This window comes from Monopterus albus, unplaced genomic scaffold (assembly GCF_001952655.1).
Source record: "Monopterus albus unplaced genomic scaffold, M_albus_1.0 scaffold7.1, whole genome shotgun sequence".
NCBI lineage: Eukaryota > Metazoa > Chordata > Actinopteri > Synbranchiformes > Synbranchidae > Monopterus > Monopterus albus.
The window spans coordinates 828,132-856,066 of NW_018127887.1; the positions used below are offsets into that span (position 1 = coordinate 828,132).

Sequence of the window (27,935 nt, forward strand, 5' to 3'; positions counted from 1 at the left end):
CATCCAACAGTTTCTCTATCAGGTGCATAATTAATATTATAGCCATATGGAGGTGGTAACATACTGAAGCATAAGAAGAGCTTAACATTTGTTTTCTCATTTTAGCTGCACAGTCTGCCGTCTTGCACAGAACCATCAGCAAAATCCTAAAAAATGAGAAGCCAGATAAGAAGGTATGTGGCAAATAAACATCAACTGTGATTCAGCTTTTTGACTTTGAACAGTGTTTTACTGCTCTTTTTGAAATACCTCTGAAAAATGTGCAAATGCATCATTTGTATTCTCCTTGTTTACAGTACGATGGCTACACCTCATGTCCACTGGTTACAAGCTACAGCACTGTGATTCTAGCAGAATTTGACTACAATGGAGAACCACTGGAAACGTTCCCTATCAACCAAGCCAAAGAAAGCAGAATAATGTACCACATGAAAGCTGATGTAATGCCCCAACTCTACTGGCATGGGCTTCTCAGGTAGAGCTAAGTAACAACATGTTAATAGTTGGTAGTAATGATGACTTACTCTGCAACATTTATTGTGTATTTCTTTATTTCTCTTATGACAGGGGCCTGTGGGGTGGGCCAGGACCATACAGGAAACTATTTCATCTTGGGATGAAGTGAAACCTCGATATCAGCTTGAATGCTAAGAGTCAGTTTTAAACTTACAACACAGAATTATCTCTCATATGTGTGCCTATAAGTCTGTGTTTTGGTTGTTTTGGTGGAGCATTGAATGTAACACCCTGGCGCCCATTATGCAACCATCAATGAAATTTTTATTGGAGCAGAGATTGTTTTGTATAATATCCTTATTCAATAATTTACTACCCTAGGTGTACCAGTGTACTTTCAGAGACCAGTAGGTTTCACTAAAGCCTTATGCCAAGTTGAAGTTATCCAAGCCCTTGTGAAATTTACTGCTCTCTAGAGCAGTGATTCCCTGTGGCACCTGAACGACTGAGTCTCCACCTGGTGGTACTCCAGGGCCTTGCTAAAAGGCCTAACAACTGCACTGTAACTGGTCCAAGTCCTTAACTTAAAACCAAAGGAAAAAAAGCCATTTAATTTTATTACAGATAGCATTTAGGCTTTTACATATACAGCACTGTGCAAAGGTCTTAGGCCACCATTAGGTTTTGGTGTTTTATTAAGGCTGTAATGGTAGTTTATTTCTCAGTCTTTAATTAAGATATAACCAGATAATACAGGAAATATGTACACAATATTAAAAACACAAAATTGTCAGAACAAAATGGCTTCTACAGACCAAAGTCAGTATTTAGTGTTATTTTGTGTACATATTTCCTATATTTTCTAGTTGTATTCTGATAAAGAAACTGTCATGTAAATATTACTTGGTAATCATTTGAATATTTTAGAAATAAAATATGCATGTGTGTACCCACATGGGGTGATGTGATGTTACGACTGAGATGTATGCCTACTCAGTTCATTCAGTGCTGTGTTGTGTGTAGCGGGTGCGTGTCGATGCTGCACTGTCCATATTACTGAAGCAGAGCAGAGGAGATCGATAAACAGACTGATATAGGGACAGATTATGTCACTTTGTTTGGTTTCTTAGCCTGCTTGCTTTTCATGGTTGTATATAGAACTCTCGGGGCTATTCCTATTCTCCCATGGTAGCAGTTCACAGACAGAAGGTAAATGACAGCGACAGTCAGAGCCAGCTGCAAGTGCAACAGCTGTTTTACCGGAGTGATTTTTGTTTGTGCTTTGATTAATACTTTTTTTTTAAATTAGCCTCATGTTGGCTTTTTTTATTTTTATTTTTTTTGGTATCTGCAATGGGAAGTGGTATAATTTGGTACATAGTGCTACATGGTCTGAAATAACAGTTGTGTGTGCTACCAAACATTTAGTAAGAACTGCTGTCTTGGGGAAAGCTTGACCATTAACATGCAAACTACCACAAGTGCTTTTTTCCTTACTTTTAAACATCAGTGTCAGAAATAGTGCTTTGTACATTGTGATTATTTTTTCTGTTAGTGCTAAACTCAAACAAGTTGTTGATTAAACTGTCAGTTTTATTACTCATGAATCTTTGTGTACACTTCTTGAAGTAAAAACATGTTTATGAAGAATCATAAATGCATACTCCATTTCAATTTTCATGAACTTAAAAGTTTTTTATTTCATCCAATCTTACTACAACAAAATTTAATTCTACATATGACTTTGTTCTGCTGTGATTTGTGTAGTGTTGTTTACATTCTTAAGGTCCCAGATTAATATCATCACCTAAGGGACAATTTGTGTAGTGCACAACCGATGTGGAAACCTTTAGGAAACAAATGTTTTATTACTCATGAATCTTTGTGTACACTTCTTGAAGTAAAAAAAATGTTTATGAAGAATCATAAATGCATACTCCATTTCAATTTTCATGGACTTAAAAGTTTTTTTTTTCATCCAATCTTACTACAACAAAATTTAATTCTACATATGACTTTGTTCTGCTGTGATTTGTGTAGTGTTGTTTACATTCTTAAGGTCCCAGATTAATATCATCACCTAAGGGACAATTTGTGTAGTGCACAACCGATGTGGAAACCTTTAGGAAACAAATGTTTTTGCATATTCTGTTCTGTTATCTCTACAGTTCTTTCACCTAACATTACAGCTGGCCTTTCCCTATAGTTTCATGCAGTTTCTGTGCCATGACAGCAGATAGCTTATGTCAGCCTTGGGTTTTTTACAGCAGAAAGAAACTTGTTATTTCTGTCACACCATCTGCTTTTGCTTGTTTGTATTCTGTTTGATTTTCTAACAACATTGATAATGATCAAAGTGCCTGTCATCGTAAATCTGTAAGTGATTAATCCAAAAGTTGCCTGTAAAATGCCTTGGCCTAGACAAAGGCTGCCAAATAAAGATGCCAAACAACAGTCTTGTCTTTCAAAATGTAACAAGAAAAAAGCATCTTGCACACAACTGCTGTGATCAATATGTGCACTAGTTTACATATTCACTATAGCTTTCTTGTAGTCACACAACAACACCAGCAGGGCGAGAGCGCCCACGCACCATAGTAATTTTAATGTCGCAGATTAATATTATCACTTAAGGGGCAAGCTGCTATTCGTGTACCACACAACCGATATGGAAACCTTTAGTAAGTAAATGCTTTCTTGTGAAGCTAATGAGGTAATAATTAGCCATGCTATTAAGTAATTCAGATCACTGACTGTGTTTTAGCTATATACACTAATTCATGTCAGTGCTTTAAACTGTCGGTTAACGATGCTCGCTTCTGATTGGCCCAACAACGTGGGGAGGTGGGACGAACGTCCCAGTGTTTACAACTTGACTTTGACACCACCTCCGTCCGTCAGTCCTTCGACGGGTGGCGACAATAAGTTTAGCTGGGAACAGGGTGCAAGAGTGGACGTCAGGGTCCATTATCCTGGGTCATTTTTGGATTTTGTCAGCAGAACGGAGGTTTGACAGCAGTGCTGCCCGAGGTATGTATCTTACAAGTGTTTTTAGAAGTTACAGCACTAAACAGTACCTGACTATCATATTGTCAGGTCTGTCCGTGTGGTTACATGAATGATTGTTATGGAGGAATAGAGAGTTTACTACGAAGCAAGCTGCAGCAACAGTTCACCTCGGATTAGCTTAGCACGTCTCAGAGACGTGTTTTAGCTAACATTCAGATAAAACTTAACTTTCACTACAAATATAAGTGATCGTGTAATATTTTCAATTAATATAACTGTATGAAAGTAAATTCTACTTTCTTACCCTTCTATCCATGCACCATACTAGTCATTTTTGTTAGGTTAATTTTAACTAGAGACGACAAAAGAGCGCTGACGCCAGTGATGTAGCCAGGAGCTGATAGTATTCTTTTACTGAGCTCTTATCTCTTTGCTGTAAACAGCAGACGTGCCTGGTTTTGACCGTGTTTTATTGCATTGCCTTCATTTATCAATGTCTATAGCTCATCCCTGCTTGATCAAATCAACATTAATGCTAAAAATACGTTCGTTTCCGTACTTGCGTCCTTCACAATAAGATCCTGCTTCAACAACTCCATAGTATGCAGTAACGGCGCCCTGTTTTCGACAGTGCATTGCATACTGCCACCTGCTGGACAATTTATTAAACTGCTCTCGTTTCCATCGCTTAAAATAGCAGCTGACAGATTAACAGTGGAAATACTATCTGTTTCACGGCTAAGATAAGATGAGATAAGACAAGACAAGACAACAGGTTATGTTGCACATTATGCAGAAGCAACTCAGTTTATACATGTCTTGCAAACTTTTATTCTAACAAAATTAAGTATTACGTCATAGTTCAAGGATTTCCTTGAGTGGCCATAATCTCCGGGCAGTTGCGCGTTCATGTGAGCTTGCCTGACATCCGTGGTGCCATTTTAAAAGTGGAATGTGTGACCAGAGGATGTGGCGAAAAATACAGGGCCTGAGGTTACTGCATGTCCGGTAATGTTCCTGTACAAGGACTAGTTGTTTTACCTGAATGTTCATTTGCCCCCTAATATGTCCCAGACTGACAGGTGCAATTGTAATGAGATAATCAGTGTTATTCACTACACCTGTCAGTGGTCGTAATGTTATGGCTAATCAGTGTATTGTAAAACAATAAAGCTAACGATGTGCCATTTTGGAGCTGGGAATAAATAATTTAAGCCTTGTTGTCTGGATCCATGAGATTTTGTAGTGATTAAAACACAGATTTGAGAGTATCTTATCAGCAGATCTCCACTTTATGCTGTCTCTACAGGTCAAGGACATCTTGAAACCAGAATTGAGGCAGAAGACTGTAGTGTTAACAGGGAGGTTAAAGAGCATGAATTCAGTGATTTTTTTTTTTGTCACAAAAACAAGATCACATCAAGTAGCCATGTCAGGGACTCACCACTGATCTGAGAACTGAACTGTCCTTCCAGTTGTGTGAGACTGTGGCGCAGTTCAACATGTCTGTTTGTTTTATGAAAAGCTAACCGAAAAGATGTTTACATTTAAGAATACTGAGACATTCACAAATCACCAAGGCCGCTTAGGCTTTTTACTGTTGAACATTTTCAGGGAGCTATTGTGAAGAAAAATAAAAATCTATAATTTTAGGTTCTTATTGTGATGTCAGGTGGAGTAATGATGAAACGCAGGTCTTCTTCACAAAGGGTTTTCATGAATTTACTTTATGCAAACCTTTCCCATCTGTTACACCTTGCAAATATTTATATAAAAAAAGACAACAATGGCATTACTGTCAAACAACAAATACACATTAACAATAGGGCAAATGATATATCAGTTACCTTCGGTGGGTTAACTTGCAACTGATGTCTGAAGCTGCTCTCTCATTGGCGTTGCAGTACTGTGCTCTGGCAGTATAATAAAACCTTGTGTTTTATCAAGCTGAATAACGAAGTAGGGAGAATGTTAACGTGTCTTTTCTTCCCTAGCTGTTTATGTGGAAGCCCGAAGATTTAGGGAATATGTAATTTTACAGTCAGTTATTATTTAAGACAGCTTTTGAAAATATGTGTGCTGAAATTTTGTACTCTGCTATTTACGCCTGTATTTTTCCAAGCACGCTATTGAATGAAATACGTCACAAATATTGGACTCCCACACAAAGCCGTGTGCAAGAAGTACGAGTGGCAACATTTCCTTTCATTTGTTGAAAACTGTAGGAGTTACTAGCAAACAATTTGGTCCTCCCTCGATGGGGATCACCTGAATACACAAATTCTACCTACCTACGACTACTAAATTCTCCAATTGGCCCACTGCCTATATGTGCTACAGCTTTATGGGTGTGATCCAGGGAATAGACTTAAAAGTGTATCTCTTGGTCAAGTTAGAACAGTTCTTAAAGTGAATTTTAACAAAGAACTGTTAAGAAAAGTCACCTTAAAGAAGTTATTTGACTGTTATGACAGCTAGTTTAATAAAAATGATTTGTAGCTAATCTCAGTGATTTGTCCTTACTGTTCAGATCTAGAATGGCTGCTTTACATCACCTGAGGCAGTACCACCCCTTGTGCATTGCTGTCTCTAAGCTTCACACGAGCAGCCATGCCTCTGCCAAACAGCATTACAAAATGCTTGTGCTCGGAGGAGGAAGTGGAGGTATTACAATGAGTGCACGAATGAAGAGGTTAATGGGAGCTGAGAATGTGGCTGTTGTGGAGCCCAGTGAGGCAAGGATCCAGTAGATCATGATGATTATAAACCACACATCTAGTTGTGCATCACTAGGACACAATACAAACTACAGATCAATGTGGCTTTCATTGATTCAAATGTTGAAAATGTTTTCAGTTTGTCAGAAACATAATGTTTCAATTCTTTCAGGTGCACTACTATCAGCCACTATGGACCTTGGTTGGCGCTGGTGCAAAGTCTGTAGCCTTGTCAAGCCGTCCCACTGCAAGTGTTATACCATCTGGAGTGAAGTGGGTGAAATCTAAAGTTCAGGAAGTAAACCCAGACAAGAATACTGTCTACACAGATGATGGGTCTCAAGTATGTTTGCTTCAACAAACAGTTATCTGACACCTTGTAAACTTATAAAACTAGGGTGTTATCTAGCTTGGCATTGTGTAGTAATTTGCATGCAGAGCTGAGCATTTCTAGCAGCATGATCGATGTGCATCGAGCCCTATGTAAAATTTACTTCATGTTACAGATCTCCTATGAGTATCTGATTGTGGCTCTTGGTTTACAACTCCATTATGAGAAGGTGAAGTAGTGCTTTGCTCATTTAACTCTACCTGGTATACTTTGGCCCTTTGGTATATGAATTCTGTTACACCCCATACAACTTATATTCTTCTTGTATGTAGATTAAAGGACTGCCAGAAGGGTTTGAGCATCCAAAGATTGGGTCAAACTATTCATTCGAAACTGTGGAGAAAACATGGAAAGCGCTGCAGAACTTCAAGGAGGGCAACGCTGTGTTCACTTTCCCAAACACTCCTGTGAAATGTGCTGGAGCGCCACAAAAGATAATGTACCTATCAGATGCCTTTCTCAGAAAGGTACTTCAAGTTTGGGGTGTAATAATAATGTGGTTCATTTTGATAAATTAAGTGTGGTTTCCCATATATAGTGAAGACATGTTTATATTTCTGTTAAAGACAGGGAGAAGGGCACAGGCCAAGGTCATATACAACACATCGCTACCTGTGCTCTTTGGGATCAAGAAATATGCTGACTCACTGTGGGACATTGTTAAACGCCGTGACTTACAAGTGAATCTGAGGCAAAACCTGATTGAAGTTCGGGCAGACAAGAAGGAAGCTGTGTTTGAAAATCTTGACAAACCAGGTGAAACCAAAGTGATTGAGGTAACTGTGCTTTGTAATTTTATTTCTCTATAAATCCTGGAATAATGATTTCTACTACCGGTCAAAGGTTTAAACACACTTTCCAGTTCAAAGAGTGTGACTGGTAGTGTAGTTTGTATTTTTTTTGCCTGTACCTATAATATGAACAACTCAGTACATTTGTACATTGTTGTTTTCCTTTACACCTAAATGTATGCTAACAACAACGACTCTTTAATTAATCTCCTCTTTATTAGTATGAAATGCTTCATGTCACACCACCAATGGGGCCCACTTTGGTGATTAAAGGCAGTGCACTGGCGGATGAGGCTGGTTGGTTGGATGTCGACAAAGAGACCCTCCAACATAAGAGGTATCCAAATGTTTTTGGGATTGGAGACTGTACCAATCTGCCCACAGCCAAAACTGCTGCTGCTGTTGGTGAGTGAATATTGTGTCATTTGGCTCAAAGTTGCATCAACACAATCCTGGAAAACACTCCATTTCCTCATACCATCCATTCAATTTGATCTCTGATTAACTTACTGTTGTTCTCCAAATATGAAAGTCACTGTCTTCATAAAGTGTATTACACAATAACAAAATTCCACAAAGCTATAAAAGGATACACCACACCCTTATAATTTCTCGGTAGTATCTGACAAGTTCCACCTTTACCTCAGTTAGTACATAGAAGGAGTCAACGGGGGCACTGGACAACCCAGAATCTGATTGGCCGCCGCCGCCAGAGTGAAAATATGATGCATGTCAATATTAATGAATGAAAAACAATGACAAATTGACTTAAATACAACTAACATTTTCATGGTGCTTTATAACTGATATAGGTCAAATTAGTTTTATTTTATTTCATAGATTCATCATGATATTTGCATTCACTTCTCAGACTCTGTTGTTGTGGAGTATGAGTTGCCTCAGTGGGGTGGGGGACCACTGTGCAGCAGCAGTGTCCCCAGCCAGGAGTCAATGAGGAGCGCAGCCAAAGTTACCTAAACATTTAACATTTGCTTTCTAATTTTTAGCTGCACAGTCTGCCGTCTTGCACAGAACCATCAGCAAAATCCTAAAAAATGAGAAGCCAGATAAGAAGGTATTAGACAAATAAACATCAACTGTGATTCAGCTTTTTGACTTTGAACAGTGTTTTACTGCTCCATATGCTCCAGCCTCCTGTAACCCTGAATAAGATAAAGGTGTCACTATGCTTCATTTGGCAAGCGTTTGTCAAATGGCTACACCAGTCTGACCTTGGCATTGATGGAGACTGCTACCAATAATTTTTGTAATTCTCACCCACTGTACACAGTGACTGAGGAGGTGTGCTAAAGTGAGACAGGAGACAGCAGACAGGACTCAGCTGGATTCTCAAGCTCTTTTTAAAATGCTTCACATAGTTACTTCTGCTAATTCCTCTGTCTACAAACGAGTGCAGCCAGTGAATGCCTTTTAGGAGAGACTGTCATTACAGAGACTGAACAAACTTTTTCCTGGCTCCACCAGAGAACAGGACATTTACATTACTTGCCCCACTAGTGTTACCTACTAAGAATGTCAATTATTCACACATCCAACAGTTTCTCTATCAGGTGCATAATTAATATTATAGCCATATGGAGGTGGTAACATACTGAAGCATAAGAAGAGCTTAACATTTGTTTTCTCATTTTAGCTGCACAGTCTGCCGTCTTGCACAGAACCATCAGCAAAATCCTAAAAAATGAGAAGCCAGATAAGAAGGTATTAGACAAATAAACATCAACTGTGATTCAGCTTTTTGACTTTGAACAGTGTTTTACTGCTCTTTTTGAAATACCTCTGAAAAATGTGCAAATGCATCATTTGTATTCTCCTTGTTTACAGTACGATGGCTACACCTCATGTCCACTGGTTACAAGCTACAGCACTGTGATTCTAGCAGAGTATGACTACAATGCAGAACCACTGGAAACGTTCCCTATCAACCAAGCCAAAGAAAGCAGAATAATGTACCACATGAAAGCTGATATAATGCCCCAACTCTACTGGCATGGGCTTCTCAGGTAGAGCTAAGTAACAACATGTTAATAGTTGGTAGTAATGATGACTTACTCTGCAACATTTATTGTGTATTTCTTTATTTCTCTTACGACAGGGGCCTGTGGGGTGGGCCAGGACCATACAGGAAACTATTTCATCTTGGGATGAAGTGAAACCTCGATATCAGCTTGAATGCTAAGAGTCAGTTTTAAAATTAAAAGGAAAAATAGCACAAGAAAGTCATCAATCGTAATCCCTAAAATGGTGGACACACACATGCCAAAGTGTGGTAATACTTAGAGCACTGTCATCATGATTAATCATCAGGTTGGGTGAAGTTGTGATCATTATTTAACACCCTGGTGCCCATTATCGAACCAGCATTGAGAGTTTTATTGGAGCAGAGGTTTTGTATAATAATCCCATTCCTCAATAATTTACAACCCTAGGTGTACTAGTGTACTTTCAGAGGCCAGTGATTCCCAGACTGTAGCACTTGTATGACTGAGGTTCCACCTGGTGGTACTCCAGACTCTTGCTCAAAGGCCTAACCACTGCACTGGTCCAAGTCCTTAACTTAGAAACAAAAAAATGGCATTTAATATTTTTATGAACAATTGGAGGCGCAACAATACACTTTTAACACTATTTTTAAGAAATCTTCAATGATGAAATATATGACTTGAAATTTTCTTTTATTTGACTGAAAGCCACAAAATACAAAACAATGCAGGTGCATTTTGAAATGTTTTAACTAGTCATCTTGGAGTGAATGTCACTTCTACTTTCAGAGTATGAATTATCATATGTAGTAAAAGACAATATGCTGTAAAAGGTTTTGCCACAAACTCAACTGACTGGCTTCTCTCCTCTATGATACCACATGTGCCTCTTCAGACCTTTTAACTGTGCATGAACTATTTATGAGCTTCTAATTTGTAACTGAAGCTGTGTGTGACCTACTAACTGAACTCGTTTCCACAAATTGAACATAAAAAAAGTAGTGGGGGCATCTTCTGTGCTAATTTCACCCTCACACTCACATCATGCTGGCTGCTGCTCCTGTTCTGTTTTTGCTACTGATATCGCGAGAACACTTTTCATCTTGATGATAAAAATAGTCATGTTTTAATATCATGTCGTCACACCCCTACAATTCAGACAGAAGGGAAATGACAGCGACAGTCAGAGCCAACTGCAAGTGCAACATCTGTGTAATGGAGCAGTTTTTGTTTGTGGTCTGGTTAATAATTTTTTTTATTTTTTTTATTTTTTGAAAAAGTAGCCTTATATTGGTGTTGTTTAGACTTTTTGAGGCTATGAAAAAAAAATTCATTCATCTTGGTGCAGGGCCTGAACAGTAGTGGGAAGTGGTATAATTTTGGTACATAGTGCTACATGGTCTGAAATGATTGTGGGAACCTCTACTGTAGAGTAGACATTCCATGTGGCTTAGGTTTAGCCTTTGGTGAAAGTCTGGTATTACCTTGTAGTTTCTTGTCATCTTAAGAATTAATAGTCTTCAGTCTGTTTCCAGTTTTAAGTGTCTGATCTGCAGTAGTACCTTTTTCACAGTGCTAAGTTAACCGTTGTGTGTGCTACCAAACATTTAGTAAGAACTGCTGTCTTGGGGAAAGCTTGACCATTAACATGCAAACTACCACAAGTGCTTTTTTCCTTACTTTTAAACATCAGTGTCAGAAATAGTGCTTTGTACATTGTGATTATTTTTTCTGTTAGTGCTAAACTCAAAACAAGTTGTTGATTAAACTGTCAGTTTTATTACTCATGAATCTTTGTGTACACTTCTTGAAGTAAAAAAAATGTTTATGAAGAATCATAAATGCATACTCCATTTCAATTTTCATGGTAAATGGACTGTATTTATATAGCGCATTTCCACAGTGTGTTACACTGGCCAAAGCGCTTTACAGAGATGATACACCATTCACCCATACTACAGTTCTTTCACCTAACATTACAGCTGGCCTTTCCCTATAGTTTCATGCAGTTTCTGTGCCATGACAGCAGATAGCTTATGTCAGCCTTGGGTTTTTTACAGCAGAAAGAAACTTGTTATTTCTGTCACACCATCTGCTTTTGCTTGTTTGTATTCTGTTTGATTTTCTAACAACATTGATAATGATCAAAGTGCCTGTCATCGTAAATCTGTAAGTGATTAATCCAAAAGTTGCCTGTAAAATGCCTTGGCCTAGACAAAGGCTGCCAAATAAAGATGCCAAACAACAGTCTTGTCTTTCAAAATGTAACAAGAAAAAAGCATCTTGCACACAACTGCTGTGATCAATATGTGCACTACTTTGCATATTCACTATAGCTTTCTTGTAGTCACACAACAACACCAGCAGGGCGAGAGCGCCCACGCACCATAGTAATTTTTCTGTTGACTTCGTTCTCCGCCACGTTGGTTCCTTTACGTGTGTGCCGCATTCTCCTGCGCAGCACCAACGTTGTGTTTGTGATGAGGCGGGAAATGGCGTCCGTAGACATGGTTGATCTGTGACTGGCTACCGAGCGACAGACACAGCTGGCTGCAACAACAACGGCTTGACCTCTATCGGTGGCCGCCACGGTCGCGGCCCAGGGCTGACAACGTCTGCGGCAGATTTTGAAGAGCTTCTTAGATCATCGGTAAGTCACGGACAACGTTAACATTTAAACTGAAAAGGTTTGTCCCCCTGATAGCCTGATTGCTGTTAGCTAGCGGCTAATGTTAGCCAGCGAAGGGGGCGTAGTCTAATGGCTGAAAATAGTTATGGAAGCGAACAAAATGACGCGTTAGCCACAGTGTATGTGGCTTTTATGTATCTTAATTTTACAGTGGTATTGGCGCATAGTGTTAACATTGAACGTGGATGTGTTGACGGGGACACATGTAAGATGTGCTGCGGGAGCTAAAAAGAATCATGTCAAGGCTTTCCTTTTGCTGCCAGTGGGGTTTTGTTAGCCTAAAAGCTAACTGTAGCCACTGGTGGTAACGTTAGCCACGGAAACCACTGGCAGCATCTGGTTCATGTTAAGATTAATTTCAGCCGCTTACATATATTTGATATGAATGTGCCGGCCGTAACCATATAAAATCTTGGCCCTTTCCTACCACCTGTGACAAACCGGCAGTGGCTGTGAGTTGTAATTTGGTGCTAAATACCAGCAGTTGGCTAACGTTAGCGATAGCTGACGTCGTTGGTGTTGTACAGCCTGCCTGATGTTATCGTTACATAACGATAGTCAGCGGTGCTGTAATGTTGTCAGAGCTAACGTTAAATCACTGACAGTTAATTTATGAAACTGCTACATACTTGACTAAATGTACATACAGAAACAGAAGTGTCTGTCCCAAACACCAGCTGAGTTAGAACATTTAAAGGCTCACTGCTAATGTTTATCATGTACACCGCCCACCTGGCTGACGATCTGCCTGACATAGATGTGGTTTTTATAAGGACGTGTGCTCTTAACTTTGTTTATCATCTTGTTAAATGACTGTGACAACCAGAGAGGAGACATGAGTTGATCTTAACTGATTTGTTTATCCTTGTATTCAGACTAAGGTTATAGTAATTACTCGCTGTCGTGAGTGGCCTGTCATCAAGTGCATTGTTTATCCCTCTCATGTGATCTTGTCGGCATTTAAAGGAGTATTACACCAGATTAAAGGTCAAGAAAAGTAGGAGCCGAAGCTGAAAAGTTGCAACTATTAAGACGACAACGTGATATAATAATATGTTAAAATTGCTTAAACGATTTCTGTGCTTATGCTGGAGGCCTTGTGTGAACTCTGACAAGTCAGATTGATTTGTAAGTTATCAATAATATATTATTGCAAAGAAAAACCTATTTTATCCATTAAAAACTATTTGTATGTGAATTACATGATAAAAAAGACAGTGCATTTTAAATTTAATAAGGTAAGATGCTCCCAAATACTGTCACAACCCAAACCTATATTAATGTCTGGTCAGATTTGGAAGTAAGTAATGTTTTATACTTTTCCCTGTCAGATTTTTCTATGTGACGCTGTGGCATGATGAGGCTGAGAGTGCGTAAAGCTCCTCAGCAGCCAAACGTAGGGCGTCGTACCCACCCATCTCAGTCCAAGCGGAAACATTGCAAAGTGGAACCATCACCGGTGAGAGGTCGAGGCAAAATGCAGAAGAATGAAACAGGCCTGTTCTCCACTATAAAGAAATTCATACGTGGAAATGCTGTCAAGGTGGGCTTACATCAGGATTCACAGCTGCTTTTTTTTTTTTTTTACAGTTTTGTTTTAGCTGCTGTAACAGTAATTCACAGTAGGAGTACACACGTTTTTCAGAAAAAAACAGGGCCTCGGCTGCATTATGTATTGATAACATCTCAACATACCTGTTGTCGTTTCCTGCTGGCCTTCTTATAAATTTTTGTGAACATCTCTGATTCTAATTCTGGCAGCTTTTGAGAATGATAGTTATAATAAGAATCATATGTCATTTTAGACAAGGATTGAGTCAGCTGTACCATGTTTTAATTACTGTTATGAAAGTATGCCACCATAATATGTTTTATGTTATTACAACTTTGAAAATTCAGATTGAAAGAGTAAAAATCCACTACAAATTATTGTGTTACCAATTTGTAGGTTGTTCCTACCATGTTTTATTTTTTTCAGGTGGAGCAAGATATCCCAGCCAAGAGGAGCCGTATTGATTGTAGCTCTGATGGTGATCTAATTACTTCAACACCACGGACTAGAGGCCTTTCCAACAAGTCAATCTCTAGAGTTTGCCGCAAAAGTCTGAATAAAGGTACTACTACTACTACCCAGAAGGAAGTGCAGCACAACAGATCGTATGCCTTTTTTACAAGTAACACAGTTGTTACAAAAAGGAACCATATAAAGATCTACAGAAAAACTATAGATGTTTTGTTGTTAGGGTTGTTATTAACAAGCTTTTTGTTGTCGTTGTTAGATACAATGACCTGCAATAGTAAACCAATGAAACCAAATGGTAAGTATGACGCCCCCATTGAGGCAGCGAGCAGCCCACCACGCACTACCCTGCTTGGAACCATCTTCTCTCCAGTCTTTAACTTTTTCTCACCAGCAACTAAAACTGGTAAACCACTAAAATCCTTCTACATTTGATATCTCAAAAATAGTTTAGATTTTTTTTAAATTAGAGCATTTAAAATGTACTTCATAAATAGATTTAGGAAGATCCTTTGTGATACAGTGTGTGACTAAAAGTTTCCTAGTGACCAAACTGTATTGACTGCTCTCGTCTTTTGTGTTCAGCCACTCCTGGGTCCGACTCTCCTGGCCAGGCAGTGGAGGCAGAGGAAATCATAAAACAGCTGGATATTGAGCAGGCAGAAGAAATGCCGAGCAGCACGCTCACATCCAGAGAGGGCATCACTCCCTGTCACACTGCCCTGATTTTGCCACACAGGCTTCAGATTACCGCTGATACCACCATAGAAGAAGGGGAGATTGTCACTGAAACGGACATGCCCCCATTAACTGGTATGACTACTCTCACATTAAGACTCATACTTGTAATTTGGGGTAGTGTAATATGGGCACCATCATAATATACTCTAAGATGTTAGTTGAGCTTTTTTGTGCCAGTTTCAGTAGTTTAGACCCGAGTCAAATAACAGCTGATTATTTACAGTGAGTTTCCAGTTTTTTAGGTACACCTAGCTAAAACAAACAGTCTTCCTCCATGAAGGTGAAGATGTTCACTACTGTTGAAGCTGTTTCAGAGATGTGTTGATTCAACTTAATGATCATTTTGGAAAATGTAGTTTGTGGTGCTGTTGAACTGTACTGCATTATACAGTGTTTCTGTTTTTTAGCCTAGCCTCACTGATATGGACAAAATAATAGAAACACCTGTCAGTATAACACAACACTGTTCAGGCTGATTTAGAACATGTTTCGATTTTTGAGAGAGGCCAGTGAGATGCTGAATGAGAGACTGATTTACAGATGCTAGTGGGACATGTTCATCTACATGTGGCGGCGTGACACCTCTGTTGCTCAAGAACTTAACGTTTCAACTCCTTTTCAATGTCTCTCTTCTTCAGCCCCAGGTTGTATGCCAGATGGCAGCTATCCACATGCACTACCCTCAGTTCCTGCAGAAACCTCATATGATGAGGACTGGGAAGTTTTTGATCCGTAAGTAGATTGAAATTATTTTTAAGCAGATTGTAACAATCATAACAAATTATTTATGGCAAATAATCAAAAAAATCATTGAGCTGTAAATGGAAACTTGTGAGAATAATTATTATTACTCTGATCTCTGGTTTATTATTTCAACTCTGCACTAACACCGAATTGTTGGTTATCAGAAGTGTTATGTGATGCCACGCATTCAAGGTGACATTGTGGAGTATGTTGGTGTGTGAGCACAGCCTGGTGTAGTGTGTCTTTCAACCACTAGATGGCAGCAAAAACATAACTTTCAGCCTGCGTATGATACTCTGTGATGACACCATGTGTAAAACACTACTGTACACTCACCGACCACTTGATTAGGTACACCTGTACAATTGTATGCATTTCATTGCAACACGTACACCTTAACATCTGTGTTTATGAAACTCAAAATGTTTTGGTCTTTGGTGAAATTGTCATAAATGTATACATTCAGTTATAGGTTTATTATTGAGGCCATAGTTAAAGGTGGTGTTTTACTGGACTGTATTATATTCTGAGGTGTCTCTCTATTTTTTGTACTCCCTAGCTACTTAGATGAAAGGGTCAGAATATTAGGAACACCTCAGAATATAATGACTAAGTCTGTTTTTGCAGTCCAGTTGATTGACTTGTGTATGAACATAATATCAGTTCTCTGGATCTTGTCAAACTGCTGTTGTATTGAAACTGAATTAATGATTTTTGTTTATTGAAGTGGTTAACAGATGTGTAGATTAAGTGTCCTTGCTGTTCACAAATGAGCCAGGTGACCAACACCATCTTTCTTTGTCTGGAAGTGTTGCTCTTTTTTGGGACATGCTTGTTAGTTTTGCTAAATAAAGGGTCTTTTTATGGTTCTGCTGCTTCAAGGTACTTCTTCATAAAGCATGTGCCTCCGCTGACTGAAGAGCAGTTAACACGCAAACCAGCATTACCTTTGAAAACACGCAGTACACCAGAGTTTTCTCTTGTCTTGGATCTGGTAAGTAATGAAAGGTTTCTTGTACTGTATCTCATATTATGTGTAAATTAACTGTAATAATTTTTTCATATAGAGTTTTTTCTCTCTTTCTGCTGTCAGGATGAAACTCTGGTTCACTGTAGTTTAAATGAACTAGAAGATGCAGCTCTGACATTCCCTGTGCTCTTTCAAGATGTAATATACCAGGTACTAGCTGTGAAATGCCATTCTCTAATCAGATCTCAATTTAATATTGCTGTCATTACATTTCCTTTCCTTTCTGTGTTTGAACCTGAAGGTGTATGTTCGGTTGAGGCCCTTTTTCCGCGAGTTTCTTGAGCGCATGTGTCAACTGTATGAGGTGAGGCGTCTTGTCGTTACCAAGAGGCTCCAAATCTCAGTCAGCACATTATTCATTTACTGTACTGATTCCAATACAATTTCAGATTATTCTCTTCACGGCTTCAAAGAAAGTCTATGCTGACAAGTTGCTCAACATCCTGGATCCGAGAAAAAAGTTGGTCAGGTCAGTAGACTCGCACTCGGAAGCAGCTCGTGTACTAAATGATTTTGTGCTCTGAATGACTGTGCCTGAGTTAGCTATTGTGATGAGAATAAAATTGAAAGCTTCGTATAGATTTAGCAGGATGTGAAAGTACATTGAAGCAATGGAAACTGTCATTCATGCCAACCAGGAAAGTTGACTAGCTTTATTCTACACCCAGCCTTGGGAGGCAGTCAAAGGTAAACTTAGGAAGCTGCTCAACAGGACAAAGAAAACTCTAGCTGTTCTGGTTTTTTTCCTCCAACCTTTTAAATGATCTTGCAGATAAATGTTGAAATGTCTCTACAGCATTGTGCTACCATAGTGCTATTGCTAGTTTTCAATTTAATCAAGTTTGTCACTGTAGCCAGCAACAGTTATGCATTGATGCCCCTTATATCCTCTATACACACCCCTGTTTTCTGATCTTATCCTTCACACCTCAGAAATGCAGCATGTAAAATAATCTGGTTAGTCATAGTATTAACCTCCTCTTCCTTTGGAGAAATGAACAAGTGAGAGGATGAACCTGCCTTGCTGTTAAAGAAAAGACATTTACTGGTCACCTCACTGATTATTGCTTGTGGAGGCTGCTTGAATATTTGCATGTAGTAGTTGGGAAGGTCTCCTCTTCCTGCCAGTATCTGTTTGTAAATCTCTAAGGTTCGTTACCATCATCATTGGGGTTGCATTATTGGTCCATCGGTTTTTGTTTGTTAGTTATTATTCTGCCTCACAGCATGTTATAGCTTATGCAGCTTAGCAGATAGCTAACAATCAGTATGAAGAAAGAAGGGGCGTAGAAAAGTTCCCGTCGAGGACTCTCTCCAGTTCTTCAGCTTTATTTCTCTACGATCACTTTGTTACACTTTCCTTTTCTTTGTAAGACTGAAAATAAAACAGAAATAAACATCACTCAAAGTTGTCTGTAACAACACAGTTGCACCAACGAACTAAACTTCTCATCTATATAAATACCAGTAACTAACACTACATCGCCATGTTGCCTCACTTTAACTAACACAACGGTAAAGCTGCGTCGTGGCAAAACGTCATTAAACACACCTAACAAACACAACATTAAGTAAATTAAATCCTCTCAAATAAACCGTAATACTACTTGCAGACAAAGACTTAATGTAGATCCAAAGGAGAGGCAACCTGTGACTGTTTTCATGCTAGACTTACTAGCGGTGTGTATCACTAAACATGTCCCACTGAAACCAACAACAAACTCCGTCGGGGGAAAAATGTGCATCACTGAAATGGGTCCTGCTGGAAAACCATAACAGCTCCGCAGGGCGGAACAGTTATATTGTATGAACTTGCCTGTTTTAACTGCAAGGTATTCTTTTATTCTGTGTTTTTCAGACATAGGCTATTTCGTGAGCACTGTGTGTGTGTTCAAGGAAATTATATTAAAGACCTAAACATTCTCGGACGGGATCTTTCCAAGACGGTGATAATTGACAACTCACCCCAAGCTTTTGCTTATCAGGTAAACACCACCAAGCAAACCAGTGTTTAAAACATCTAACATTTGCATTTTTAAAACCAAAGCTTCTGTGTCACAGTAATACTAGAGCAGAGATTTTCTTTTGTTTTATTTATTTTTTTTAGCTGTCCAATGGAATACCTATAGAGAGCTGGTTTGTGGATAGAAACGACAATGAGCTTCTAAAGCTGGTTCCTTTCCTTGAGAACCTTGTGGAGCTGGTATGTATTTTGACTTTTGGCCAACATTTTGTCTCAAGACTGGATGCACATACACACAGCCCCTGTAAGATTTGCAGATCCCATAGCTGATATAAAGGAACAATGTCAGTGCTGAGCAGCTATGACAGAATCCGAATCTGTCTCCTTATTGTAAAGCACTGAATCCTGTCAGATATTTAAAGTTGCTGCTCATTTTTAACACATTACATTGTTACCTTTATGAATTATATTTGGCACAACATAGTTATTTTTGTACAAAAACAACTGAAATAAGTCACTTGATAGGCGCTTCATGAAACAGCCTCTTAATGAAATGAGATCCTAAGACATCCTCATCCTTAGGTGATGGTTCAGGAGTTTCCTCCTAAAACTAATGTCGTAATATGTTACTGTTGGGACAGTCCACGCAGCTTGTTTTTTTTACCCCTTCAGGCTTTGCCCATAACTCCGTCAGGTCACTGACATGATGGTCTCATAGTTAGTGAATTACTCCTTTTGTTCACACTCCCTCTGTCACAGAATGAAGATGTCCGCCCGCACATCCGAGAGCGGTATCGTTTGCACGACCTCCTCCCTCCAGACTGATGATCTCACGTTCACCTTTTAATTCAAGATGTTATCGACATTGGGAAAAACTGACTCCCAGAAGGATATATTCAATGGACATCTCTTTACAAAGAAAACAATGCCATTATTATTGTTTTTTTAAATCATGCCAAAAAAAAGAAAGTTTCGTTGGAATCAAAAAGATGTTTTTATACACGCACACTTGAACTAGACTGAGAACAAACAGGCCTGCTTGTCACAGCGGGTCCTTCACTTTTTGCTTGCTTCTTTAGTGCAACTTTGAAGAAAGCCTCCTGGAAGGTATGTTGTCTTTTAAGAACCATTTTGGATTCACAAAACTGAATGTCATGCAGTGTTGGAATAAATGGACCTCGATAGCTTCAGCCTGACCTCAAACAGCCAGTCAAACCTGTATAATATCCACTCTATTTAGTTGTAAATATATGTACATAATTTTTTGTTTCTTCGAGGTTTTTAAGTCCTTTTTATTTTCATTTCAGATTTTAGTATGTATTCTTTGATTTGGTTGCTTTTATAAGCCAAGAAAATGTTGGTGTGTTTTGTTTGAAGTTGATAAAGAAGCTGCTTTTCTGTTGTATGCCTGCATTATTCCTGTGATGCTTTACTCCATTACATGCAGTTGTCTGTAATAAGGTGCAGTTTTAAAAATGTCTTGGGGAGGAAATCATCTCTGAAATAATATTTTAAAGCTATGTAATGTAAACTAGAATAGGTTCTCAACTGAATACAAAGCCATAGTGGCCGAACAATAATTTTGGAGATTTGTATTTGAGAGTCAATTTCTGATTTCGACACTTTGATCCTCCTTGTTGGTAGGGGGTGGGGTTAATCTTGCACTTTGACATCCAGCCCTTTGTAAGTTGATGGAAAAAAAAAAAAAAATCTTGTCACTTTTCTACACAGGTGTGTACCACCTCACCTCGATTTGTTATGTGGGGGGGAAATACATTAAATTGTAGCACCAGCAAATTGCCAACTTCTTTGCTTCGAAATCTTGTTTTCCAGGACGTCTTGTGTGTGGGATCTTTGATGTCGGACTCACAAGTTTTATTGACTATTGAATGATCGCTCCTATTGTATTCAGTGTTACTCAGTGGTTTCCTTGAAAATAAATACATTTTTATACGACTCAGAGCTTCCTGGTAATAATTACATAGCTGTCTATTTATGAACTTTTAAATTCCATCCATCCATTATCAATACCACGTATCTGCTGGTCTTGAAAAGTCCTAAAAAGCATTAATTTCAGTTTCTTCAATAAAAGGCCTTAGAAGGTACTGAAATGTGCTGAATTTTATTTGAAATATTTTGTCTCAACTGTCAGGAGATGATGCACATATACAAAATAAAAGTGGGATTGTGCTGCAAGAAGTTGAGAAAAGATTTTTATTTTTTTGTATGTCATGCCAATATAAACTGCTGAGAAGTGCTGACAAAATGTGATATAGCCAGATGAAAAAAAAGCATATGGAAATGTCCAGTAACTTGACATTCAGTGACAATGGCCATCTTTTATTATGTGTACAATCTGCAGGTGTTTTTATTCAGAGAACGTGCGTCCTGTCTTGATCAGATAACCCACTGATGTCTTAATCCTTTTGTTCTTTCAAAAAATAGGTCATTAACTGATTGTAGGTGTGCACTGAATTGCCCCTTCCATAGGTCATGTGACTCCAAAAACAAAGGGGGCCAGTCTTCATCACTTATCTAACAGTGGTCAGAAGGAAGAAATCTTCCAAAACAAAATCACACTGTTGATAGTGTGAAGATAAGATGTGGAGGATGATTAACTGAGCATTTAGACTAAAAGGGGCTGATGTGCATAAAAGGTGCATGTGGCCTCGCTTCAGGATAACCATCAGGTCATTCCAGGATGTGGAAGCTCCTCTTATTGAGCACTGTGCTGGGGGTGTTAGGGTCCCAGGAAGTGGCCTCCAGAGCAGTTCAACAGCTCGAGGCCCTTCACTGCCCTCCCTGCAGGCAGATACACTGCTCCTCCCGGCGGGCACTGAAGCTCCAGTGTAAAGGTGGCGTCATTACAGGTATCTGCGGCTGCTGCCCTGTTTGTGCCAGAATACAGGGAGAGACCTGTGGGGGAGCATGGGACTATTTGGGAAAGTGTGATGAGGGACTGGTGTGTGTTTACGAGGACACAGCAGCTGACAAACCAGATGCAGAACACAAAGGGATCTGTAAAGCAGGTGAGAGTATCATTTGTCCTCAGTGCCAAGCAGGTAATGTGCTCTGGGTGATTTGATGTCACTGATTCATGCACACTACCAGTCTAATGTTGAAACACTGCCCCATTCAATTCAATGGGACAGTGTTTCAACATTTTGACTGTAAGCGTATATCAGAGTGGGACATATTTCCTGATATATTAATCACCAGTTTAAAAGAAGATGCAGTACTGTCTGAACTTTCCATCACAAAAAGTCAATAATATACAGTCAAACCAAAACAATGCTGTGAACCCTGATTATTACTATTATTACTGAAGTATTCAAATCCTTTAAGTAAAAATAGCACAATATCAAAATACTACAAGTAGAAACCCTGTCAAATTGTAACTGAGGAACAAATAAAGAAGTATTGACAGAGAAATGTACTTAAAGTATCAAAGTACTAATCCTGCAGCAGAATTTCTCCTGTCAATATATTATTTTACGAGTTCTTTAAAAGATATTCTGCAAGGAGACAGTGTTTTCAGCTATCAGGCCTTCGTCAGTGTCATATTCACAGTGTCTAAACATTACACATAGGTGAAAACTGTTGAGTTAATTAGCCTGCACCTGGCTGAGTAACAAGCTGAGTTCTTAGAACACTGATAAAAGTGACAATATATTGAAACCCATGCAAAACCAAACAGAACAACTGTGATGGTGTAAAAAGTACAATATTTCCCTACTGGATTAAAAATGTTATGCAGCATAAAATGGAAATACTCAAATTCACCTTACGCTTGTACTTGAATAAAGGTACTTTGTTACATTTCGCCACCGTACAGTAAGTCCCTGTAGTGGGACCACTGCCAGTGTAATGAAACTGGTTTATGAGCTGTTAGGACTGATAGTGTGCTCAAGGCTTACTGATTCAAAGGGTTCTGCCAACAGGGAAGCAGTGATCACACCTCTTATCACTTCATACTAAATAGTTATCGCTGTTATTGATGCTGTATCAGACATAGTACAAGATTAGAGATTTTCATGTTTTGTTGGTGCTCGGGAAATATGTATATGTAAAATTTTAAATGCTGAGTTTCATGACTTTTAAGTCCCACTTATTCTTTTCTCATGTGTTTTTGTGCAGTGATCGAATCGCCGGATCCAGAGAGCTGTCACCCAGAATGCACACATGAATACTGCCAAGCCCACCCCTCTCATATCTGCTCTGCCAGGTGATTGAAAAAAAACTTCATTGAGTAAACCCTTTTATTTCTTTTGCTTTGCATTTTTAACAGAAATCTAAATTTCCTCCTTGGTAGATTTGTGTCTCTGGAGAAAAAGGTGTGCCAAGGCTCCTGCCAGCACACCTCCTGTTCAAGCTGTCTGCTGCTGAAACCCCCGTCATGCCTTCAGATCTGTGCCCCTTCAAATTTTTCCTGCCTACAACACTTTGGGAAGTGTGTGCACAGTCACCTGAAAGCAACTCAGAATCCTATATGCCACAACAACTTGCAGGTAAGGGGGAGAAAAGCACCAGAAAGCTAATGGCAACAACAAAGATTCTCCATTTCTTCATTATGCTGTACTTTGAATGCTTCATCCATTAATCTAATGTTCTGCAGAGTAATCCTGAGGGGCACTTCATGTGTTTGGTCGCAGCCTGTGAAAACACACCCCAGTAGTTCCTCACAAGAGGAAAACAAACCCAGGGGAGCAAAATGGAAAAGGCAGGCAACTGTCAACAATCACAATTTGTATGTAACATAAATGTGAATAAACCTGTCTGAAATGAAATGTATTTTAAATCATGACAGAAGTCCATGTTCTACTGTAGTGTATAGTTGTTCAAATCACTGATCATTAGACTGGATTTATTCCAGAGTTTGTGTGATGGCTTGTTGCATGTATTTTTACATACTCTATTTTATTAAATATTTTGTATTTCTGATGTTTAAGCCTGTGTGTGCCCCGTGCTTTGTCTGGCTGCAAGACAAAATTCTCCTCTGGGACAATGAAGTTAATCAAGATTCATGTCATCAATATAGTACTTCTGTAACCCCTTCTGTAACTATAATGTTGACATCTCTCTCTCTCTCTTCACTAAACCTGAAGATAAATTAGATGATTAAAAAACTCCAACTGCATTTGAAATGAACAGCTACTGGCTATAATTTTATGAAATTTCCACTGTAAATTACTACATGTATCAGGACCCAATAAACCCACAATGCTCCATAAAAAAGTAGTGAATAGTAGATGATAATTAATGAAGCAATAATTAACACTATGCTTTCCACATTGCTTGCATGAAAAAGTCTTTGGAAACCTGCCTTGGAATAAGTACAACCAATGCTAATGAAACAAATCTTGAAGTAGAGAAATTACGTCATAACAATGTAGGATATAATAATGTAAATGAAACATATCTGTCACTCTATTGCTCCCATTTGAGGAGTTTTTTCAGATTCACACAAGTGGCTCGAGTCTCCTCTGCCGTCGCTGCCCCCCTGGCAGCGGATGGTTACTGAATAACAGGCGGTTTATGAGACAGCAATAATGAAGCGTGTACAGAAAGGGAATAAAGTGTGGGCCAACAATGGGCAGTTTGTTCTGTCTTTTAAATGTGAGACATTTCTGAAGAACAGAAGCCGTTTATCTAAATGATTTCGCAAGACAGAGTCACTTTTTATACTAAAACAAAGGCCAGTGTTTCTTTCATCTTCTTTTAACTTGCAAGTCAAATGCATCAGTGAGGTACAGCGATATCTAACGAATATCTGCCGTTTAATCAGACTGAAGAGAATTGTTTCTAGACAAACAGTTAATGCTTCTTGCAGAAGGGAATAACATCCTGATAGTATCGTATTGCACAATAAATTAATAAATACAATCACTGTAAATACAAAGATTAGACAGCCTTTAAAGAAATTGTAAACTGCTGTATGCACTTTACATGAACCAGGAAAGTTTTACTTCATGGAAAAGCTTCACAAATGCAACTACTTCAGTTAATAATGTCCTTTTACAATGCAACTACAAAAACTACCCAGATTTCCTTCCTTTTGTACATTTGTGTGTACATATACATCAGCATATCATGTATATTATCTATTAGAACAACAGGATTTGTCAACAAAGCAAACCGCCTCCGTTATCAATCCCATATATCCTTCTCATTTTTTTTTAACTGATAAAAACAACGGATAACAAAGGACTGTCTACGGTCCAGCTGTAATAAATGTGCCCCTGTCAGAGGCAGCATGTCATTGTCTGAATACAGCACAAACCCTGGAACAGAGAAGTACAAGAGATTATAAAGAGAGAATGACCTTTAAAGTGTACGGGAAGCAACTCCAGATATTTGATTATTCTCAGCATGTCAGAATAATGTGAGATGCTATAAAGATCTTTAGCAAAGCAATCATTTAAAGTCAAACACTACATTTGGAAAATATATTTTGTAAATTAACTTTACAACAAACTGCACTCAAACCCTTGAAACTACTTAAATCAAATGTAAATTTTATTAGTGTCAAAAAAAACCTCACCAGATAAAGAACCTGTTCACTTTTAAGAGGATATACAGCATAAGTCCTTTAAAGATAAAAAGTACATCTGAAATAATTAAGAGTGAGTTTATCAGTGGCCTTTCTATGACCCATGACTTTAAATGTCAGTACAACCAAAATGACTTAATGAGTTTTCCTTCATTAAATCTTCTGCAGTTACATTTATCAGGACATGAACAGTCCCAAATCATTCATTTCCAAACACCTGAGTAGAACAGCAATACCACTGAAAGTGAGCACTTAAAGGGGAGCAGTGTATTTTTTGCCTGCTCAACAGCCAATCAGGCAAAATGGGTCAGTATAGTCAGTTTGTGTCCTGTGTTTAAGACCTCAAAAACAAACAAAAAAACTCATGTCACAAGGGCTCTTTGACTTTTGAATGTGCAGTTTTTCCTCACTTTGATTAATAAAAGGACTGAAACTACACAGCTCCTGAGCTTATCTACAAATCTCAACCTTCACTCAATCATAGAAATTACAAATTAAACACTGCATGACATTCTTAAAATGCAGACCGGTCTTATTACAGATTAATACACAATAGGATCTTGTTAGCCGCTATATGATAAGATTTTTTTGTCTTGGAATAACATCACTATTTTGTACAAATAAAGAAAAGAACTGTAAAAAGAAAACAGTATAAAGATGCATAAATGTTGTCTTTGCTCAGGCCTCCAGTCAGTCTATGATCAGGAAGGCACATCTGGGCCGTCTGTCCTGTTGTCTTGTCACCTGAATAGTCTGTTCCAAAAGGATAGAAAAGTGGCGGAGTTAAAGGCACCAATGAATATGAGCAGCAGAAGGTAGAGACTCATCATGATGGCAAAGTGGTGTTTGAAGAGCCAGGAGGTGCTGTGGGAACGTCTGAAGAAAGAAAACACAAAAACAGTCTCATTTCAAAAGTACACCTGCACCTGAGGACACTTATATGGGATTTTTCATATAATTTCCATTTTTACTGAGGAAAAATATTATACTGTACATACACATGAACATGTATTTCTAGTCACCTAGAGCCACAAAAATCTTTTTATGTAGTTGTAGATTTTTTGCATTAAGTGGCTTATGCATACTTTTTGTGTCTTTACATCCTTTGCTACAGGCGACTTGCTAAGCCACATATGACACAGGAGATTCTTACCTGGACAGATGCCTCCTCTGAGAGTAAACAAGTAAGTACTTCACTCGCAAAAGCTGATTGTTGGTGACTACAAAGTATTTCTGTGGTACATCCCCTCCTTCGCTGTTCTTTGCCCTTGAGCGCCGACGGTCAGTGATTTCAGAATCTGCAAGACCGTGAAAAGTACAAATCATTTAAACAAACAGGATTAACATTCTGTGAATGCAACATGTCACAAAGGATGCACACCTTTTTTCTTGACCTGGCACTTGACATCTGGGTGATCAATGACTTCACACAAGGCAATACAGCTGAGCAGCGGGCCCAGGAGGCTTTCTCGCCAGCTGCTGTTGTGGGGACTATAGAGGACAGCCATGCTGAGGTCACTTGTGAGGTAGGTCCCCTCTCCAAACACTGAGTTCTGCACGTAGAAAAAAAAAGACAGCAGATCAAACTGATTTAAGTTTCCATGTCAGTCAGAAATAACTGGACATCTCTGATTTGCATGTGTTCTTTCAGCATACAGTAGAAAATTCATCATTCCCTGCACAATTTCAGCATTTTTGACAATGATGAACCAGCCAGTTACAGCTACAGAACAAATGAAACTGCAACAGCTGCACTGACCTTGTTGAGGTGACAATGCAGACCGTTGTGAATGATTGAGTGAAAGTTCTCCAGACGGCTGCCATGGAATGCATAGAAGACGTTTCTGTCTGCCCTTGTCTTTTCAAACCTGGCATTCATCTGATCACTGTACTCCAGCTCAAAGAGGAAGTCTGGCACAGGTGCAGAAATCCCTTCATGCTCCATCAAGTCACAAAGTTTGGGAAACTGGTTGAGATGTGACACGATGTAAACAAAACTGCATGAGGTTAATGACACCCTGGTTTGTTCATTAATGATTATCTGTGGCGATGTACCTCATCTTTCTGTAGCGTCTTCACAGCAAAGCTCTTTGAAGAGAGAATCCAGTGTGTTAGAGACAGATGATGATCTCCCTGTCCAGGTCGTAGTCTCACCAGTTCTCTCACACCAGGCAAAGAATTCACATCTGCCAACTAGAGAACAAATTAAACTCTGTTTTACATTTGTATTTTGTATCTGTATTTTTCTGACTCTAGCCACAGAATCTAAGATGCAAATCTATGAGTAATATAAAGCATATATACACTAACAAAGGAACACCTTATATTTTAGCATTTCAGTCTTGTTCTTCATCTTTTTACTGACACACTACTTCCATCGACAGCACATTACTGCCACCAAGTGTATGTATATCACGTCTCCACTGTACTAATAATGTGCAGGTGAATTCTTACTAAAACAAAAACTATGGCAACACTCCAAATACAAGCATAACTGCTACAACAAACAGTATTCTAAATCTTTTGACTGCCACTATGTCGTTTACCAGCTCTTCAAAGTCCTTATCGTCACCACATGTGTATCTAGGAGGGAAGGGTCTAAGCAAAGAGTCCCTCTTGTAGTTCTGTGCAGCTGCAACAAACAGGCTGAGGCGAAGGTCTGCTGCTACTGGGTCTCTGTGCAGACAGGAGCACACCAGCTCTCTGACCGCCTCAGGTGGGAGTGGTGGCTGCATTCCCAGCACTGTAGATGGAGTGACAAAATAACACGCAAGTGAGAAGTCAGGTGTTAACAGGACAGCAAACACCTCATGGCAACATACAGTGGGTAC

At 38.9% G+C, this 27,935-nt stretch overlaps 5 protein-coding genes across 8 annotated transcripts in view; 4 read left to right on the forward strand and 1 right to left on the reverse strand.

The window, feature by feature from the left end:
- LOC109972685 (sulfide:quinone oxidoreductase, mitochondrial-like) overlaps window positions 1-2,149 on the forward strand; it is a 6,108-nt gene extending 3,959 nt beyond the window's left edge. Inside the window, exons 8-10 of the mRNA XM_020621707.1 lie at window positions 94-173; window positions 297-475; window positions 568-2,149. Of these exons, the coding sequence (XP_020477363.1) occupies window positions 94-173; window positions 297-475; window positions 568-625 (317 nt within the window). The 3' untranslated portion in view covers window positions 626-2,149. The remainder of the gene's footprint in view (window positions 1-93; window positions 174-296; window positions 476-567) is intronic.
- A 1,115-nt stretch (window positions 2,150-3,264) lies between these two features.
- Window positions 3,265-10,631, forward strand: sqor (sulfide quinone oxidoreductase). Its single transcript, XM_020621699.1, has 10 exons — window positions 3,265-3,486; window positions 5,996-6,200; window positions 6,355-6,525; window positions 6,689-6,742; window positions 6,846-7,040; window positions 7,140-7,349; window positions 7,586-7,769; window positions 8,372-8,439; window positions 9,210-9,388; window positions 9,481-10,631. The coding sequence occupies exons 2-10, from the start codon at window positions 6,003-6,005 to the stop codon at window positions 9,536-9,538; spliced, it is 1,317 nt and encodes a 438-aa protein (XP_020477355.1). The 5' UTR covers window positions 3,265-3,486; window positions 5,996-6,002; the 3' UTR covers window positions 9,539-10,631.
- Window positions 10,632-11,832: 1,201 nt separating this feature from the next.
- Window positions 11,833-20,505, forward strand: ctdspl2a (CTD (carboxy-terminal domain, RNA polymerase II, polypeptide A) small phosphatase like 2a). 3 transcript variants are annotated; one of them, XM_020621674.1, is made up of 13 exons: window positions 11,833-12,017; window positions 13,388-13,599; window positions 14,035-14,170; window positions 14,336-14,482; window positions 14,662-14,889; window positions 15,456-15,549; window positions 16,444-16,555; window positions 16,655-16,741; window positions 16,833-16,895; window positions 16,981-17,060; window positions 18,450-18,576; window positions 18,699-18,794; window positions 19,314-20,505. In XM_020621674.1, exons 2-13 carry the CDS (start codon window positions 13,411-13,413, stop codon window positions 19,377-19,379), a joined length of 1,425 nt encoding a protein of 474 aa, XP_020477330.1. In that variant the 5' UTR covers window positions 11,833-12,017; window positions 13,388-13,410; the 3' UTR covers window positions 19,380-20,505. The 3 variants fall into 3 exon arrangements, with proteins under 3 accessions (XP_020477330.1, XP_020477339.1, XP_020477344.1); XM_020621683.1 differs by lacking the exon at window positions 11,833-12,017 and adding an exon at window positions 12,094-12,261; XM_020621688.1 differs by lacking the exon at window positions 11,833-12,017 and adding an exon at window positions 12,284-12,508.
- Window positions 20,506-21,255: 750 nt separating this feature from the next.
- Window positions 21,256-23,255, forward strand: LOC109972970 (cysteine-rich motor neuron 1 protein). The gene is made up of 4 exons (XM_020622237.1): window positions 21,256-21,583; window positions 22,692-22,779; window positions 22,867-23,062; window positions 23,170-23,255. The coding sequence occupies exons 1-4, from the start codon at window positions 21,256-21,258 to the stop codon at window positions 23,227-23,229; spliced, it is 672 nt and encodes a 223-aa protein (XP_020477893.1). The 3' UTR covers window positions 23,230-23,255.
- A 1,194-nt stretch (window positions 23,256-24,449) lies between these two features.
- Window positions 24,450-27,935, reverse strand: part of parp16 (poly (ADP-ribose) polymerase family, member 16) — a 5,718-nt gene continuing 2,232 nt past the window's right edge. Inside the window, exons 2-7 of one of the 2 annotated variants that reach the window (XM_020623970.1) lie at window positions 27,651-27,847; window positions 27,160-27,297; window positions 26,864-27,070; window positions 26,486-26,657; window positions 26,258-26,402; window positions 24,450-25,980 (exon numbers count right to left, since the gene is read on the reverse strand). In XM_020623970.1, coding sequence (XP_020479626.1) covers window positions 25,845-25,980; window positions 26,258-26,402; window positions 26,486-26,657; window positions 26,864-27,070; window positions 27,160-27,297; window positions 27,651-27,839 — 987 coding nt within the window. In that variant the 5' untranslated portion in view covers window positions 27,840-27,847 and the 3' untranslated portion in view covers window positions 24,450-25,844. The remainder of the gene's footprint in view (window positions 25,981-26,257; window positions 26,403-26,485; window positions 26,658-26,863; window positions 27,071-27,159; window positions 27,298-27,650; window positions 27,848-27,935) is intronic. The other variant, XM_020623962.1, reaches the window with a different exon arrangement.

Coding starts and splice junctions, on each gene's coding strand:
- ctdspl2a (XM_020621674.1), top strand. CDS start 13,411: ATGATGAGGCTGAGAGTGCGTAAAGCTCCTCAGCAGCCAAACGTAGGG. Junction 18,577..18,698: donor CCCAAGCTTTTGCTTATCAG/GTAAACACCACC, acceptor TATTTTTTTTAG/CTGTCCAATGGAATACCTAT. Junction 18,795..19,313: donor TTGAGAACCTTGTGGAGCTG/GTATGTATTTTG, acceptor CCTCTGTCACAG/AATGAAGATGTCCGCCCGCA.
- sqor (XM_020621699.1), top strand. CDS start 6,003: ATGGCTGCTTTACATCACCTGAGGCAGTACCACCCCTTGTGCATTGCT. Junction 6,201..6,354: donor CTGTTGTGGAGCCCAGTGAG/GCAAGGATCCAG, acceptor CAATTCTTTCAG/GTGCACTACTATCAGCCACT. Junction 8,440..9,209: donor ATGAGAAGCCAGATAAGAAG/GTATTAGACAAA, acceptor CCTTGTTTACAG/TACGATGGCTACACCTCATG.
- LOC109972970 (XM_020622237.1), top strand. CDS start 21,256: ATGTGGAAGCTCCTCTTATTGAGCACTGTGCTGGGGGTGTTAGGGTCC. Junction 21,584..22,691: donor CAAAGGGATCTGTAAAGCAG/GTGAGAGTATCA, acceptor GTTTTTGTGCAG/TGATCGAATCGCCGGATCCA. Junction 22,780..22,866: donor TCTCATATCTGCTCTGCCAG/GTGATTGAAAAA, acceptor CCTCCTTGGTAG/ATTTGTGTCTCTGGAGAAAA.